This window comes from Sparus aurata, chromosome 13 (genome assembly GCF_900880675.1).
Source record: "Sparus aurata chromosome 13, fSpaAur1.1, whole genome shotgun sequence".
NCBI lineage: Eukaryota > Metazoa > Chordata > Actinopteri > Spariformes > Sparidae > Sparus > Sparus aurata.
The window spans coordinates 14824532-14842976 of record NC_044199.1 but is presented as its reverse complement, the minus strand read 5'-3'; the positions used below and the strand labels follow the sequence as shown (position 1 = coordinate 14842976).

Genomic DNA, 18445 nt, shown 5'->3' with positions numbered 1-18445 from the left:
AGCAAATTTGCAGTTCCGTTTTGGTTAAGAAGACTGACGGAATAAAATGCGCAGTTTCAGTAATAATGACTCGCCGCTTGTTTTGGATGAGACCTAGTAACATCTCTGATTTTTTTTAAAGACTTTTTTTAATCTGATATGATAAGTGCTTTAAAAAAATTAAAAAACCCTGCGGTGCTCTGTATTTTCCTGACTGCTGTTGTGGTCCGCAGGGACGGAGCGGCAGGCGCAGAGGAACAGACTCCAGCAGAATCCAGAGCAAAGCCAGAGTTTCCTGCACCCTCAGCCTTACAGCAGCCCACGCAACCACCCCTTCCCTCAGCACGCCGTTCCCTTCTCTATGAGGCCCCTCTACCCTCGTGGACCCTCTGGACCCTACCCCTCTCTGGGCCACTACACTGGCTCCTCTCCCAGGGACACCCAAGCATTACGTTTCCTCACTAGCAGGCCGCTCGGCTCCAGCTGTGGGTACCACCTTCCTGCAGAAGGTCCTGGGAGGCCCCACGGGATTGGAGGTAACTGCAGGACTTCCACCCACCACTACACCCCCCGTCGGTCCTGCCACAACTATCGCTCGTCCTGTCCGGCTCAGCGCAGTGCATCCAGCTCGAGACTGCACCACGGAGCCTCCGTGACACAACAAACCAGCGGAGCACCTGCCCATAGCCGGCAGGACGAGGGCAGCTGCTCAGGTGGCAGCTACCACACAGAACGCAGCGGGTACCTGGCTGACGGGCCAGCAAGTGACTCCAGCTCAGGGCCCTGCCATGGCTCCTCCAGCGACTCAGTCCTCAACTGTACTGACGTGTCCCTGCAGGGGGTTTATGGCAGCTGGTCCACCTTCCGTAGCTCTCTGAGTAGTGACTACGATCCATTTGTGTATTACGGTCCAGGTTCTGGGCGTGCCCCCCGCAGGAACAGCCTGGAAGCGTGTGCCCAGGCCCGGCCTAGGTCTCTGGATTCTGTGGTGAACAAAGCGGGCTGCCCCGAAGAACAGCCACAGACTGTGTTCAGCCACATCCACTACCACCGCCACAGACACCACCACTATGAGGAGGGGGAGCATGGCCAGGGCCCGAGCAGAGGCTCAGAGGAGGAGCAGGGGGCTGCTGCTGCAGCTGCTCCGGCTGCTCCCATCCTGGACAGAGACTCACCTGTGTTCCCTCCTAAGCACAGCCCCTGCCAGTGCCCAAAGCCAGACCCCACAGATCGGCCCAGTCCCGGGGCAGAGTGTCAGGACCATGATCCCAGCAGCTCTACAGGACCTCCTGTCCTGGTGTCCCCAATCCCCTTACAGCTTCAACCCCACTGCTGCCACCAGGGACACGGACACCCTCCTGCTCCTCTCGGGCGAGTGGGTGGCTGTGTTCTCGACGGCCCCTCCGTTCGCTTCCACCAGAGCCTGGATCTGCAGGACGACCGTAGCATCCACATCCACTACGGTCAGGGCCCGGGCTTCTGCTGCTCTCCTCCTGAGCTGCACCCCGCCCTGCTCCCTGTGCCCCTCATTCTGGACTCTGGAGGTATGGAGGACTGGCCTTGCTGTGCCGGGGCACATGTCGTGTGGCAAAAGCGGGTGCAGCAGGCCCGATCTGAGCCTCAGCTCCTGGGGCCGGGGACCTCTATGGACAGGCCACCCTGCAGGTTCCACCCCGGCCCTGCTGCTGAGCGCAACACAGACATTTGTTTGTACTGCCAAGCATTGCACCACAATCAGGGTGGGTGTCTCACTTGTGTATCTCTCCTAGCATGATCATAATCTTTGGCTAAAAATGAATGACATTTTTTTGTGCTGTTTGATATTGATAGTATCCTGAAGGTGACTTGAGCTGTCGTTGTGTCCGCAGGATCAGAAGAGGAGTCTGGTGTGTGAGAACTTGTTGCATCCCCCATTATCACGCTGCTACACAGGAGCCAGAATGGACAAGCCTCTCATTGGCTACCGCTCTCATCGTCTTCCACTCAATTCTGACGGAAATGCCTTCAGTCAGACGATTCCCCGGCTTCTCCCATGATTTGAAGCTCACATGCTGACATGCTCTTTCCGTTACAGTTATTTACATAACCGATTAATTTGCCAGTCACTTTCAAGATTAATTGATTAGTCGCTGAGTCTATAAAATGTCCAAAAGAAAATGCAAATAATGCTCATCACAGTTTTCTAGCTCTGTGATGTATTTTGTCCAGTCAGCTGTCCGGAACCCAAAGACTCATAGACGACAGAGGAAAATGACAGATCCTCACATCTAAGAAGCTGGAAACAGCAGTTGTGTGATGGTTTGGCTTGAAAAATGGTTAATCGATCAAAATAGATGGCAACTGTTATTCTTTTGATCGACTAATCGCTTAATCAAGTCATTGCGGCTGTACTTTCAGCTAAATTAGAGTGGGTTATATCCATTCTTAATTGAAATGATTGTGATTAGATCATACATAAGTTTATGATAATGCTGGACCCTTCGTAATACATCAGAATGTATTGAATGATTTAAGTGTTTGGGAGTTGCTGGGGAATCGACTCATACACCACAAAGGGGGGAAAAGTGTGTTCTGTGCCTCTTCTCGTCAGTTATCGGAAGACATTTACATTACCACCATGATATCACAAGTTTCCGTGACAACCAACAATTGATCCTTGCTCTGGGTGTCGAGCCCTCATGAAGTGAGAGTCCATCTCTGCATCGCTCACTCTATTTACAGAATAACTTGATTTTATTTTAGAGGTACTTACTTTCACGTGCGTGATCTTGGTCTTCCTCCGCTGAGTCCAGTCTCAGCTGAGAGAAGCATTTCTCTCCAGCCTACCTCAGCTCAGATTTCTTAACATGCCTCACACACAGGGGGTCTTTAAAGGTACTGCTGTAGTGATTGTTGTTTTTTGTTTTGGGTCACAACCATGTAGCTTCCATACATAAACTCAACAGAAAGTCCAAAAAAGGTTGATGCTCGGCCCCTCAAACAACAAGCAGTCACTGAGGTTGCTATGCCTCGCATGGGCCTTGTTTTCATTATTTCAATTATGGCAGCTGTTTTCAACATGTTTGTTTGTGTTTTGGATCATTTTCTGTTTTTTTTTTTTTTCCTTTTTTTTGTAGCCTGTAATTTTTTTTTTTTTTTCATCTTTCAAAACCAACCAGTTTGACTGAATTATGTGGTCGTCATTACAAGCTATTGTCTTGTTCTTTTCACTTTTCTTGCCAGTGGTTACTTCACACGTTTCACCTCAGTGCTGTTAAATCCCCCCGATCAGTGCAGAGTGAACAGGCCTCATCACAAGGACGACAATCTTCTGCTCCTTCAATGCCTTATTCATCACAATGTTGGTTTATCCTCCGAAAAAGATAAACCTTACCCGTGTCCTCCAGCAACTAAAGCTCTAGAAAAATGTTCTACATTGCAGCCATAGAAAAGATAGTGACTATTTAATGATATAACTGGAGCAAAGCCATGCTAGGTACAATAGGTAGACCTCACAGTCCCAAGCATCAGTTCAGTCTGTTGCGTTGACACCAGTTTGATAAATGCTTGGTGTTCTTTTCCCATGATATCAAACTGGCAGGTAAATAGAGCCTGAGAAATATCTCAGGAACAATCAAACACTGGAAAAATGTCGAGAATTCACCTTGGCCCTGTTCAGACCTGGTAATAACATGTCTCCAGAGTCACCCAATCACAAGTACAGATGTGAATGCCCCCAAGACACATTGAGGACGCTTTTGAGATCGGCTCACTCAGACCACATTCAATTGTTTTAAGCAGTCCAGCCATTGAACTAGCTCATCAAATCTTGTTTTGAGTTTTTGAGTGAGGAGGAACTAAATACACTAAGCAAAATACGAAATAGCGGATACTAAATCTAATGATAGAACTTAATGTTTGACACACTTTTTCAGCTTTATTTGAACATAATGTTTCAACTGATTACATTATTTACACTGAATGTATAAAAGAAGACCATTTTATTGATGCTAAACCTGTCAAATTTTACTTATGTGGTAAACGGTAACAAATATAGGCAACGTCTTTATTGTCTGTAAAGTAAGTCCCCAGACCCCCTTTAAAAATCACTCCATTTTGTGAGTTGTTGAGTTGGGAGATACTTTATAAACAATGTGAAACACTTTCTATGACAAATTCTCAACTATTTAGGCCTTCTTGTAAATTCGGCACATGCTTTACATGAAGATATGTATTTCTTTGTGTAAAAAGCATTGTGCCTTTTCATGGCTTGTAATGTGTTTATTTATTTGCACATAGTGCAGGGAAATGAGAGCTAATCACAAGTAGTCACAGGAGGTGATGTAATGCCAGGTCTGAACAGGGCCTTTAAGGTACAGCAATGATATCAGAATTGGTAAATGCCAATCCCTGCTTTTGAGCTAACTGCACTTGAAGGAAGATCCACCTTAAATCAAAAATCAAATACAGTGTTTTACAGGGTTTTTTTTTTCCATTCAGATGAATACTTTCTAAACTGTCCCTCGAAAATACAAAGAACAGAATTAAGGTTTCAATGACTGTTTCCTGCTATTCCCTCTCCCCTTGTTCTCTGGCAGACCAACAGATTCAAAAATGTGTTGATGTCCCAGGAAAAATTACTCTGAACACTTCAGCTGTCTGGATAAAAGTCAGCCTCACCGTGCGATCAAAGGCGGCCTTCTGATTTTCAGCGTAACCACAGACTTCATGCTCTCATGTACCAGACTGAATCATTTGAGATCAGAGGAATAGGAATTCTGTTAAAGCGTAGACTCTCCTTTAAAGTGAAAATGTGAAAGCAGTCAGATACAGTTCATTTACAGTTCAGCTCAAAACAAAGAGCAGACAAATAGCTTGTGGGTATTGCAATGTAACCAGTAGCACTTAAAGCCTTACGTGTGCCTTATTCTCTCAAACTGTCCACAATCCCTAAAAATCAGGAAGGTCCCAACACATTAAGCTCTTACCTGTCGAACCAAAGAGGCAAAATCTTGAACACAGTGAACTTATGACATATATGAACATATGTGTTGTGCCTTTTTTTTTTTGTCTTCTGCTTTCCGTAAAATTCTCAGAATGAAATGTGCTTTTGGCAGAACTGAAGTGGAAATCATTTTCGGACAATCATGCAGAAAGGTTCAACTGCAGTCCCGCGTGTCAATACCTCACTTTGAATGTGTCAACGCAGCGTCCTCCAGCTAAAGCATCAGGGTTTCCCCCCATCTGTTTTCCTTTTTTTTCCCCGTGCCCCAAACAATCTCCAATAGTGAGAGATGGAAATGACTGAATTACAAGCAGCACTTTGGCTAAAACAGATTTTATATCGAGACAAAAAAAAAAAGCATTAATCTCCCAGTGTTAATTTAAAGAAAACCTAAAAACCATCAGCACATTTTTGTGATGCTGCAGAATATCCAATGTGATTTCATCCTGTTCAAGATCTTTCTCTTTGTGTCGTTTATGTGTTTGTTTTGTTATGTTTTGCAAGAATAATGAGCTGAAACTGCCTTTTCTATGAGTCAAAAAAAAAATCCCTCCAGAACTTTTAAGGGATATGTCAGTATATTTTGGATACTTTGTGTACAAAAAGAGAACAAACAAAAACAGAAATGAAATAGTGTTGTATTTTATATATAATAGAACATTTCAATATAGTGACATGTCGCTAATATATTTATTTACTAATATATTTATCCATTTTGTCCAGGTTTGAAAGAGTGGTTTCTGTATAGACTGAATGTTTCTATATGGAAACTGACCAGTGCCATCACAGATGTATCAACCTGTCTTCATTCCAATTATATGCAAATAAATTATTTTGAAATAAAAACCTCTGTGCTGGATGTATTTATTTGCAGCAGCGGCCAGACAAACGTCCGGTGCCCCACAGTATCGACTGAGTTGTGCGTGCACGCCAAGTGTTGTTCAAGATATAGTTCACCAATAGTTACCTCACACTGTTTGAATCAGCTTCCTTAAAACTATATGAGATTCTGTTAGACCTCAGCAAACATCCATAAACATAATTCAAAGAGCTTTCTTGTATAATTATGGATAATTAGGTTCAATTATTCACTGAAGTTAAAAACAAATTCACACCACTGTAACAACTCAGATAACTGCTGCTAAAAAATGGATTGCTCAATACATTGAACCTTTGAAAAAGCAAGCACATACTCTATCAGACAGTTAACAGGCTAAATGGTTCTCTTTTAATTGACTGACTTCCTGCTCAAAGTGTCAAAGTGACCAAAAAAAAGGAAACTATAATAAAGGATCTTACAGTATGAAGAGCATTTATATTATACGATTTTAAATATGTTTGTAATTGTTTATCTCAAGAACATTTCTGTGCAGCCCTGAACTTAGAACTTCTAACTGCAAAAGTGCTATGATTATTGGAGTAAGAATTTCAAGCTACGACAAATACCTTTACTAATCATTAAAAATCTATTGTAAATACAATTCAAACGGATGACAAACACTTATTGTGCTAGAGATCGAATTTAGCCTTTGAATCAACCTCCGATTTATGAATCATTGCTTTCATATCCTCCGTTTTGCACCCAGGCAACTTAAAAACCCTAATAACTTCAGCTTTCACCTGAGCTAGATGGAAACTTGTGTTTTCGTGTGTGTGTGTGTAGTGCTTGCTCATTTGTACCCTGTACAGCACTTTGCAAACTTTGATTTGAAAAAAGTGCTATATAAATAAAATAAAATAAATAAATGAAATACATTTGAACATCGTAAAAAGAGCCGACGGGATGATTTGATCTCAAAATGATGATGATGTGATCAATGCTGAACTCCGGCTAGTCAATGCAAAAGCTATGGAGCTAAGTAGGCTAGATAAATGACAAAACCTTTGTTCTGATTTTAAATACTACTTGGAATCATACATTTTCGTGCTACGATTCATGTTAGAGGAATAGTTTTATTTTTAATCACTTTCTTGATGCGAGTTAGATGAGAAGATTGATAACCCCTGATTACTATTGGCAAAATATGAAGCTACAGCAAGGATACGGTTAGCCTAGCTTAGCACAAAGAATGGAAACAGTGGGAAACAACAACAAAAGTAAAAATGTTGTCATTGGGGCGTGTTTTAGTGCTGGTATGCCTATCTGATTATTTTTTGAGAAAGCCAGGCAAGCTGTTTCCCCTGGTTTCCTATCTTTGTGCCATGCTAAGCTAATACATTTCTTATTTAGCATACAGACATGAGAGTGGTGTCAATTTTCTCACCTAAAGCTCAGCAAAAAACGTAAATAACCACATTTCCCAAAATATCATATAGATTCTTTTAAACGTGTACTTCTGTTTATTAGGAGTAGTTTATTAGTTTTAGGGCTGTCAAACTTAACGCGTTAATAACTCATTAACGCAACATCCTTTTAACGCGGTTCATTTTTTTAACGTGCGATTAACACTCTGTATTTTAAAAAAAATAAATGCGCATTGTTTGATTTATGGCCGTCGATGGCACCTGTAGTCTTGATCCAGAGGGTGGCAGAAGAATAAGAAAGGGAATCAGAAGAAGAAGAAGCAGGGTTGGCATTCGTGAAAAACAGGGTGGACTGAAAAGCGAAAGTGAAAGGAAATGGAGAAAGGACTTATGAACGGCAAATTTACTTTCAAAACACTGCCAGATGGTTCGGTTGATAGGACAAAAGTTATCTGCACGTAATGTCGACATGAAATGAGTTACCATTGATGCACGTCGAGTCTCAGATATCATTTGCAAGCCAAACACATGGCAGATGCAGAGAGCCCACCGCCCCCCCTTGCCAAAAGCAGACATCACCATATTTTTAGGGTGAGGTGATATTTTTTGAGCCTTTTATTTTCCTGCATGATTTGAAGTGTTGAATTAACATTTTCATAAAGTAAGCATATTTGCCCTTTCTTATGTTGTTAAAAGAATAAAGAACATGAAAAAAACACATTAAGGTACATTTAGAACCGAAAAAAATTTGCCAAAAACATTACGATTAATTTGCGATTAAAAAAAATTAATCGTTTGACAGCCCTACTTAGTTTACCTCAGCACAAACACACAGAGGGAAACAGCCGTCTCGTAGCAAAACAACACAACAGATTATGTTGACAAAGGTTTTCATCCAGGTCATGGTACCTCTACGCGCTGACTCATTTCTGAGTGTCTCAAAGACATTTAACCTCTAATCCAAGAGGCTTCTTCAGTTCTAACTAACTGGAGGGAGCTGCAGGCTTTTAAAGCCTGCGTGAAAGTGTTCTTACAGAGTGTGAGCTCTGAGTTTCAGAGGCGTTAGGGCCACTTGTGGGTCGTTAACCGTTTCTGTACTTGTGGCATTGTGATTTGGTTACCTTTGGACTGAGCCAGGCCTGGTGCCGTGATCTTGTAATTATGGGGCGTTGGAGAGGTGCTTGGATGCAGTCTCGGTTGCCTTTGGCTAGGCTAGCTGTCTCTCATGTTTTCTGTCTTTGTGCTAAGCTAACAGTCTGCTGGTGCTAGGTTCATAGTTTGGTGCGCAAATAAAAAAAGACATGGTATATATGGTATCAATCATCATCTAATTCTATGCATAGAGCAAATAACTACATTTCCCAAAATGTCAAACTTTATCTTTAAAATGTGTAGCCCTGTTCCCCCAAACACACATGCCAACCTGCAGGAACATGAGTTTCTTTATTTAGCCATACAGCATGCAAATGTACAGACAACTTGAAGCATATCTGATAGCGCTTGCAGCTTGTCACATGAAGATACTCAACACTCTGTACATGTGTTTGATTTACTGTCGTTGTGGAGGGTGTTTGCTGATTGCCTCTGAAATGTGTGCCTACAGCCATTTATAACAGTCTAAGTGTGGTTTGGCAGCCGCAGCAGGCGGAGGATCAGTAAAAGGCTTTGGCCTGCCCTTCGGGTGTCAGCACTTTGAGGTTGCCCCTGGCATCTTGGTCCTTCTCAATGGCCTCAAAGAGAGACTTGAAGTTTCCTGCCCCAAAGCCCTGGAGAGAGAACAAACACACGCAGATGGCTAATTACCCAAAGATCTGCCTTCTTCTGTGTCATTTGTTATGGCTCTGGGGATCTTCTCTCAGACACCATTCAGGGTGTTAAACGCTTTGATGTCGGATCACTGCAGATAAATATTCTCACCGGGCTCAAACATCCACTCCGGTCTGACAGGGGCGAGAGCACGCAAATGAATCATGTAAATGTTTCCATAGATAATTAAAAGGTCCAGTGTTGCTCTTCGCTGTGGTTCAGATATATGTTTTTCACTTTCATGCATTGTATGTACATGTATGGATGCAGTGAAATGCTGGAGAGTGACAAGATGTGCCTGTCCTGACAAGAGGAACGGGTGCTGGGGGTTGGAACTGAAGTGCCACAGGGTGCAACCCAATCCAAAGATCCCCCTCGCTGTGAAGCAGGGAGCCTTTTAATCTGTTTCTGTAAGAGATTTACTGAGCTTTTACAAGTGGGCTACTGTTATACTGCTCGCACTGGGTGGGAGCTGTAAACAGGTGTTCAGGTCTTGGCTTCTTAAAGGTGGTGAAAGTAAAAAAAAAAATTAAAAAAAAACAGGACCACAGGCCTGTAAATCCCATCAGACATTAAGGCTAAAAGTTTCCCCTCAGTTTGGTTACCACAGTAGTTTGTGCAACACTTACAAAGTGGTTGTGCCTCTGAATGACCTCCAAGAAAAGGGTCGGCCTGTCCTGCACAGGTTTGGTGAAGATCTGGAGGAGGTAGCCCTTGTCGTCGTAGTCGACTAAGATCTTCAATTCCTTCAAAGGAGACACGGATAATTTAGATTTTAGAACATGAGCAAAAGGCCCGGTAAATGATTTCAAGCTTGCTGATAATAATATGTATCCTCACCTGTAAACGGTCGAGGTCCTCCTTCACCTTGATCTTGGCGGTTTTGAGATTCTGCCGCAGGGCGACGTAGTATGTGTCAGGCGCTGAGAGGAACTCCATCCCTCGGGCGCGCAGGTTCACTATCTGTCGTGGGACAAAAACAGGGGGAAAAAAGCAGGATCTACAACTTGCCTGTGCTTGCAGATTTGTCGGGAGGCCTTGCACAGATGAGGCTGAAGTCTGTGAAATCTGTGATTTTGACGATAATTAAACTCAGGAGACTCACGGCTTCAATGATGTCTGACGTGTTGAGGGCGATGTGCTGAACACCTGGTCCGCCGTTGTAGTCCACATATTCCTGTGAAGAGGGTGACGTGGGTCATGAAATGCACTGAGGCAGGACTGTAAACCGAGAGCCGTCACAAATCTGAATGTCACAATATGGTTGCGCACAGGTGGGAGGATTTTGATTTTGGATCACTTAGTACCAAATTGCACATCTGTTCCTCAAGCTGCTGGGGACACAGTGCGAGAAACCACTGCGGTTTAAAGAAAGGGAGACTGTTGTCATCATAAAATCACACCTGGATCTGCGATATCCTTTTCCCCGGCGCCGGCTCATTGATCGGCATCTTGATGGTCTCTTCGTAGTTCGTCACCACTATGGACCTCAGTGAACTGAACTGCGTGTGGATCTGCTTGTCGTCTATCGACCAGAAACGATGGAACATCAAGCACTTCTGATACCTGGAATTTGGAGGACACACGCACAAAAAATAGGATGATGAGTCAAACGAACAGGCCTTATTTGGAGTTGTTTACATACGCCTCATTTCCTCTTGCTGACTTCTCTTGATATAAAACTTGGATTTTTAATTATATAGATCAGTAAGGTGCACAGGAGCCCGTGAATGTCTGCACTAACATTTCCCCCCCTGCGTCATGAGTGGAGTGACCATCAGCGGCCTGTTTACTTGTCCTTTTACCCTGTGTGTGTGTGTGTGTGTCCGCTCTGCTCTGCCCGCCGTGTGTGTGTACGTGCGCTCAGTCAGCCTTACCAGTCAGAAACTGGCACCATTTCATCATCTGGCTGGTTTCCCACGACGTGATCGATGAAGCTCAAACCTCCCGGTGGACTACACAGAAAAGAAAGGGAAGTGGGTACTTTTCCACAAAAGTACAGCAGCAGCATGAGACTATCTGTTGCATACAAGTAAAGCACTCATCCCCCCTGTTTCCAAGGCTGTTCTCATCTGCAAACAACTTTCATCAGAATACATTTATTCAGTGTTTTGGGTTAAAATCTGGATAATGGCTCTGCAGCTTGTCAAATTTGGGTGTCAGGGCAAGGAAATGTTTTCAGCTCGGGGTGTTGTGTCTACTTTTGTCTCTGGGGAAATGAAGATCAGCTGCTGCTGCTGCTGGAAAAGAAAAATGTATTATTATCAGGTTGTAACGTGTAAAGTTGAACGTTATAAAAGATGTTTTCACGTTATAACAGGATGTTTTTACGCTATTACATCATGCAAACTTATCACAACTTGACAAGAAACTTTTGTGTTATAACAATATATTATTTATCCTGTTATCAGGAAGTGTCTCGTGTTGTGAAAAGCTAACATCACGTGAAATCTGTTTTAATTTATTGTGACGTTTTATGCAGTGACAATAAATCATCAAAATAGATAGCATATTGTTACAACAAGAAAAGTTTCTTATTATGATGTGATGCGGTTGTATTCTGCAATAACATGATAATATCTTGTTGTAATGTGAAATGTTTTATGTTACGACAAATAAGGTATAGGCTTTAACAAGATAAATAATATATTGTTATAACAAGTGAAGTTTCTTGTTACAGTATGGGTTAGTATTTTGTAATAGCGTGCAACATTTCCTGTTAGGAAAAGGTAAAGAGTACATTTTATAACAAGAAAAGGTGGTTGATATAATGTAAAAGTATTGTATGATGAAATAACATTGAAGTATCCGGCTATAACATAAAACTTTTATTTTGTAATCTGATACCGATCTGTTTCCCTCAGTGTAGCTTGGTAGCAATAAGCTTTTATAGAGTCGACAGTGGTACGACGAACTACGCTTAGAAAAGTGGTGCCATTGAAACATTAAAGTCCTATTAAGATTTATAAAGCAACACTTATTAACATATTATTTAAAAAATATATATATAAGGTCTTTTCATTAGGTACGTTTGTAATGTGATCCAATAAAACAACTTAGACATGGAGGTTGTAGTTTGCAGTGGTGCTGCTCTGGACTGTGTCATATTGAGAGGTGTTTTCTAATACCTTGTCAACCCCATTTACATGTACAAAGCGAAATATTCGAAGCACCTTTCAATATTATGCACTTATAATGAAATAAACTGAAAGAGCGATCACCCTTCTAAAATTGGAATTCATTGCAGAGCTGCTGTAGGATCGCATGACATTGTGCAGGCATACCTGACGAGGTGTATTTTGCTTAAATCTGGACACACTCACAGTTTGGCCAACAGTGGATCCCTGAACAGAGGCTCCTTGTATCCTGGCAGGAACAGGCCTTTGTAGGGACTGAGGTACTCAATGAGTGTGTGCGTTGTATCTCCATACTGGTGACAGAACGTGAACACAACGTCATTCATTATTTACAGTTTTATGTGTGTATTTATTTGATCACGTGAGGCTTTCAAATCTTTTCGCACCGTTTGAACCACAGCATACTTGACCCTCCCGTGGCTGTCCTGCTCCACCCAGGGCTCCTTGACGATTATAGCTCCTCGCTCTTTAGCTGTCTGTCAGAGGAGAGGTGTTGGGATCAGTTAGCAAACACAAGAGCAGTAAAACAGTGTTTGAGACCCCCCAGTGGCCGAAGACGGAACGTCCTCCTCTGCACGCCGTGATTTGCTGCTTATGTAACTCAGACGATGCTCCCGTTGATCTCAGAGTGAGGTCAATGGTGACTCGCCCGACAGTCAACAGAGAGCGTTCATCCAAACCTCCAGTCTGACCTTGACTGAGGTAAAGAGTTGAAATGAGTCACCGAACATCAAGGCTGCACTGACACACCGCCGCCATGTTTGTCCCGATTTCAGCTCACACAGAGGACACCACACACATTTTAACCTGTGTATTTTAAAAGAACACTAGGATGGATTTTTTTTTTCTCCAAAAAAACCAACTGTGTATAATGTTTATTGTGTTTCAGTGTAGTAGCCTAAAGTAATGTTCAGTTTTTTTGTCTGTCTTTGTCAATGTTAAATAGATCAAACAAACCAACGCATTACTTGAACTTGAATTGACACATTTTAGAGGGGTTTTAAAAAGAATCAAGGTGAATTTGAATTCAGTGGAACACAAGTCTGGTTCTCCTCTTATTTCTTCCATTTCTGACAAACTGCATATAAACAGTGGTGGAAACTGATTGCATTTACTCAAGTCCAATCATGAGGTTCTTTGCAGCACTCGAGTATTTCAAATTTCTACTTCATACTTCCATTCAACTAAATCTCAAAGGGAAATACTGTGCTTTTTACTCCAGTAAACCAACCAACCTACCCCTCACGTGAGTTACTCATTACTTTTTCAATTAATAATGCAAAATATTGCCATCAACTATATAATGATGTATTATTAAAGGGCAGTATTTTGTCAATCCTGTTCCCGGGGGGCCTGTCCTGCATGTTTAACAGAGTGATGCGGAGAGATCGGGCTGTCTTTGGTGGTGACGGAGATTTCCGATGAGTTTATCTCCTGCTAGAAATGTATGATTGTGGATTTAGCAGTCCTGGCTGTGTGGTGTCTGGTCTGTGTGCTGAACCAGAATGGCTGAATGAACTGTTCGAGTAGCAGGTATGATTTTTTTTTTATGGCTGTAAGTGGCTGTGGTGTTTCCATTCCATTTTGTACATTTCATTTCATTTGAAATGAAAGAAGTTATCCATAGTAAAACATTTAAGATGTTTCCCTGCTCCTACACACATGATTCAGCTTGTTGAACCCATACATTCAAACAGGTCATATTTATAAACCATTTATAAAGCAATTGTGTATTAAAAAGTCCCAACTAATGTTTATAATACTTTGTACGGTCAATAGATAGTATGTAGTTCATCCATCCACATTGTTTTGATACCCATTAAAAAAATGTCAACTAATGTTCATAAACCTTTAGAACTACTTAATAAATGTTTTTATTAGAATTTTATTGTTGATTAACAGTGATATAACTGTCAACTAAAGTTTAACTAACGACACACCATACATTCATCAATAATAGTACTAATGCTGATATCTTTGTACTTTTCCTTGAGTAAAATTTTGAATACAGGAGTTTTACTTATAACAGTATTTCTACACTGTGGTACTTCTAACTCATGGCTCCCCTCGAGCGAGGCACAGAACCTCTAATTTCTTGGGTCAATTGACTTTGAAAGCCTTCTCGCTCAGACATCGCGCCATACATTAAAGGGTAACTCCACCAATTTAAACATCAATGTGTGTTTACAGGTCTTGGTGAGTACTACTGCATAAAACATGTAGTGTAGAGTCTTTTGTGGCTCCAGAGGAAGCTGCATGTAATCTGATAAATTGCCTCTGGTAATGTCACTCATCAGCTTTGTTGCATTGTGGGTAATGTACGCGACAGGTAAGAATGTGTGGAAAGTAGGTGGGGTCGCACTAATTAAAGTGTACTGTATACGTTTTGTGCCGTGGACAGTTCTGTCCAGCCTGTGACTAACTCCATCAGCACATCACCATTACACAATGATGTTTGTGTGTATCACTGATTACCTTGATCAAGAAGTCACAGTCCTCCACTTGGAAGGCGATGTCTTTGACTCCATCCCCGTGCTTCATCAGGTGATGTCCCATTTCTGAGTTTAAAGACAAAACCATGTTGTAGTGCAGACACAGAGTAAGTCACGGTTACAAAACTCCACCTGTCTCATGTCTAAAGTTGGACTTGCCTTCATTTCCAGGATTAAGTGGCGATTCAAACACAAACATAATCTGTGAGGAGAGAGGAGGGGTGGTTGTGTTTGTGGACAGGATCAGTGATCGTTGGTTGTGCTGCACAGTCAAGCATTTGAGTGTTTATTCAGTCAGCACAGGAGGTTTAATAGCTGCATACCTTGTCCTGTCTGATGACATGAGACACCACCTCTCGGCTGCCGGTCTCCAGACCCTTGTAGGCCAGAGGCTCGAAGCCCATCTTGTCGCAGTAGAAGGAGGCTGCCTGAGGGGAGATCAGACTGTCTTTAGTATGACGGACATTTCTGATGAACTTTGAGTTGGAGAATTTATCCCAGAAATGTGTGATTGTGGATTTGGCAGTCCTGGCTGTGTGGTGTCTGGTCTGTGTGCTGAACCAGAATGGCCGAATGTACTGTTTGAGTAGCGGGCCAGTTTTTTTATATGACTAAAAGTCTAAGCTATGGTGTTTTCCACTTTGTACATTTAATTTAATTTAAATTAAAAGAAGTAATCTGTATTAAAATATATAAATCAGAACCAGAATCAAAACATACATGTTAAATAAAGAAAAGAATGCTAAGAAAACAAGAGCTTGTTAAAATAAACACTACATAAAAATAAAAATATGCGCTTTATACCATGATATATGTCAACTATGTACACTATATAGAACATAGGAGTAGAAATAGTTTAAAATTACACTATAACTTTAGTTTAGATATGATATTGAATAATAATGAAACATATAATAAACAGTAGACTGGACTAATTGTACAGTTGGTAAATGTGGTAGAGCTGAAACTTACCAATATTTTTTCATTATCAATGTGATATTACCTTAAGGCCACCCCACCCAACCCTAGAACAAAGTCACAGCTATTACGTAATTACGAACCCTAAACCTGTCGTTTTATAATTACCCAGTAAAAAACACAGAAACATGATGCAGACGCTGAATCTTCAAAAACAGTACCTCTGGAAAAGTTAATCTTCAATCAATTATGAATTATGTGGACAAAACTAGATGCGAGATCATGAACATAGAACCTGTGTCAGAAAAATAAACCTTTACACGAGCGTTTGGATACTGACCTGTTTGGCATTGCCGACCCAGAAGGTGAGATGGTGAAACTTGACAAACTTTCCCCTTACGGGCTAAAAAGGCAAGAGCACAACAGGAGAAATACATTCGCATACAGTAAAAAACACAAGCGCATGTTTTAGATTTATTGAAGCAGCTTAAAGATTTGCAATCAAATCGATCATATAATTCATTCACTCTTACAACATTCAGCCACTCAATTATGATTCAGGTCTCTCTTCCTCAGGATGAACAGCTCTCTTCACACATCACAGACTCCTCGGAGGCTGTTTTAATCTTACCTTCTCCCCTTTATCTGTGTAGCTCGTCTAAAAAAGAAAGAAAAGATATAGATCATTGTAACTTGATCCACGTGTGCTCAGACTAACCTCCAGTCAGCGGATCTTTTACTTCTAATAGCATTAAAATTGTTCTCATCCACTGAAGATACAATCAGTAATCCTCGATTACTCAGCTGTGAAAGCGTCTAATGTCCCACATCAGAGAGCGCCTGCTCGTCATCACTAACTCTGATAATGCTGAAGTCTCTTACCATGCTGTGATAGTAGATGGGCCGCAGTTCAGAGAAGAAAGTGATCTAAAAACATTGTCTAACCTGTTGGCCTGCAGATAAGTACTGACCTGATGACCAGCTGTGATTGGTCCTTTAGGAGCTACACCCACCTGTCCGCCTCCTCTCTTCCCGCTGCACTTTAGTTAAAAGGTTCAACAACAGTGGCCCAAAGTTTGTCATCTCTACTGAGTCCAGTCAGTGTGAAATCTGTTGTCAGGCTTCAGAGCCTTTGATGGTCACTGCATGTACACCTACCAGGTGAAATCATTGCAATGATGATATGATGGTCATTTTCAGACTATTACAACTGTACAACTATACAACTATGACAACTGATATAATGTCAATATACTTGTGTGATAAGGAAGTTACACACCTCTCAAGGATGAATGAACTTTTGATGCAACACAATGTCATATTTTTTGCCTTAAAATAACAGTTTCAAAATCATTTTGATAGACGGCTGAAACTGTAAATCAGATATCAAGTAATCAGTAAGAATATTTATTTTGATCAATCAGTGTTTTAGCTCTTAATCTTCCCGTTATACTTATCTAAAGCAACATTATGTAACTTAAAGGGGCACTATGTAGTTTTGGAGAAGAAATTCTAACTCAGAATTTTTATATCTACAATTAATGAGAGGATGAGACAAACTAAGAAATATTCATTTTCGCCATAACTGAAATGAACAAGCTGTTCTCCGAGGAAAATAAGGTCCCAAGACCACTGTTTTGAAGCTAGAGGGTAGGATCACAGCGTCAATTGCTGATTCTTTGCCAATTTTAACATAATGTTACTTTAAGAATTGTCAGACATCGCAATCGAGATGTGAAACAAATATTCCCAAATAACTGAGGAAATAAAATAAAACAAAACAATAGATGAAATGGACTTCCGGGCTCTGTCGGCAAAAAACCCTGCGTTCAAACACAACAGGCAATATCGAGTTCTGCCAAAATGATTAAGATGTGCCCGTATATCAATCTGTTGATACCATATGTACAATCAATTGATAATGTAGACTCGGGTAAGGAACCATTAACTGACTCGTTACAGGTTAAAATTAAAATAAAGCATTGAGAATATGTCAAACTGAACTGAGTGTGGAGCACTGAGTAAAAATACACTGGTAGTAGTGTTGAGGGTCCAAAATGTGCCACACCAGTCTCCCTGAGATTCTTCTTTGGTTTCTGATTTCCACCAGCAGAGGGCGCAATACTGCATGATTCAAACTGGCATGAAACTGATCAGACAATCATGTAGGCTACTTCAAGATCTGTCAGCACAGCCAGAACTTTCTACTTGTACATGGACTGATTCTGAATCATCAACTGTATTTTATTTTTGGAGATTATATATTTAGCGGGAGCCGTTAAGATCATCAGGATTCACACGTTGAAACAAGGATTAAAAAACAAGGCTGTCAACATGACACCTGTTGTATTCATTATAACCTGGATCATCACATTATTTGGCAGATCAAAAAGCCTTAACACAATAGCACAAATGTACACAAATTTCTTTCAGCTTCTCGGCAGTTTAGGCAGGGGTTATAGAGATCATTGGGAGGTCTCAGCAGTTCAGGGGGAAGTGTCAGAGGACAGTAGCAAAGAGAGGGGTGAGGCGTAAGTGTGGCTGTTGAATGGGATCAGAGAGCATATGAGGTCAGGATGTTAAACATGAGGCAGATGAACAAAAATAGTGTCTGGACCCCTGCTGCAGTGTAATGGTGCAACGGCATGGGTATGTCAGATGTATGTAGGCCTGTAGATCTGTTACTCTCTAGGTCAGGGAGCCCCACAAGAAAGACAAGGATCATGTGGTTGATTGTTTAACAAGTTTGCGTAAGTACTGGGTCACTTTGGGCATTCAAATAACAACTCAGAACAAGAAGTGATCTAATTAGGGCTGCATCTTGCAATTATTTCCATGATTGCTTAATTCATTGATTATCTTTTTTATCAACAGATTGTTTTGTC

The 18445-nt window shown here is 41.4% G+C and overlaps 2 protein-coding genes across 2 annotated transcripts in view; one reads left to right on the top strand and one right to left on the bottom strand.

The window, feature by feature from the left end:
• Positions 1-5807, top strand: part of rnf43 (ring finger protein 43) — a 96219-nt gene extending 90412 nt beyond the window's left edge. Inside the window, exons 8-9 of the mRNA XM_030439127.1 lie at positions 213-1718; positions 1848-5807. Of these exons, the coding sequence (XP_030294987.1) occupies positions 213-1718; positions 1848-1873 (1532 nt within the window). The 3' untranslated portion in view covers positions 1874-5807. The remainder of the gene's footprint in view (positions 1-212; positions 1719-1847) is intronic.
• Positions 5808-8631: 2824 nt separating this feature from the next.
• hpda (4-hydroxyphenylpyruvate dioxygenase a) lies at positions 8632-16507 on the bottom strand. The gene is made up of 14 exons (XM_030436909.1): positions 16443-16507; positions 16192-16218; positions 15901-15963; positions 14966-15070; positions 14802-14844; positions 14626-14708; positions 12537-12626; positions 12337-12443; positions 10891-10968; positions 10417-10579; positions 10119-10190; positions 9854-9976; positions 9643-9759; positions 8632-8973 (listed from the first exon to the last, which is right to left on the bottom strand). Exons 1-14 carry the CDS (start codon positions 16443-16445, stop codon positions 8860-8862), a joined length of 1188 nt encoding a protein of 395 aa, XP_030292769.1. The 5' UTR covers positions 16446-16507; the 3' UTR covers positions 8632-8859.
• Positions 16508-18445: the final 1938 nt, after the last annotated feature.

What these genes read in the sequence shown, in the direction of transcription:
- hpda (XM_030436909.1), bottom strand. An exon ending in GGGTCGGCAATGCCAAACAG is followed by an intron (nt 15,071 to 15,900) that starts GTCAGTATCCAA and finishes ATCTCCCCTCAG; the next exon opens with GCAGCCTCCTTCTACTGCGA. An exon ending in TTCAGAGGCACAACCACTTT is followed by an intron (nt 8,974 to 9,642) that starts GTAAGTGTTGCA and finishes TTCTCTCTCCAG; the next exon opens with GGCTTTGGGGCAGGAAACTT.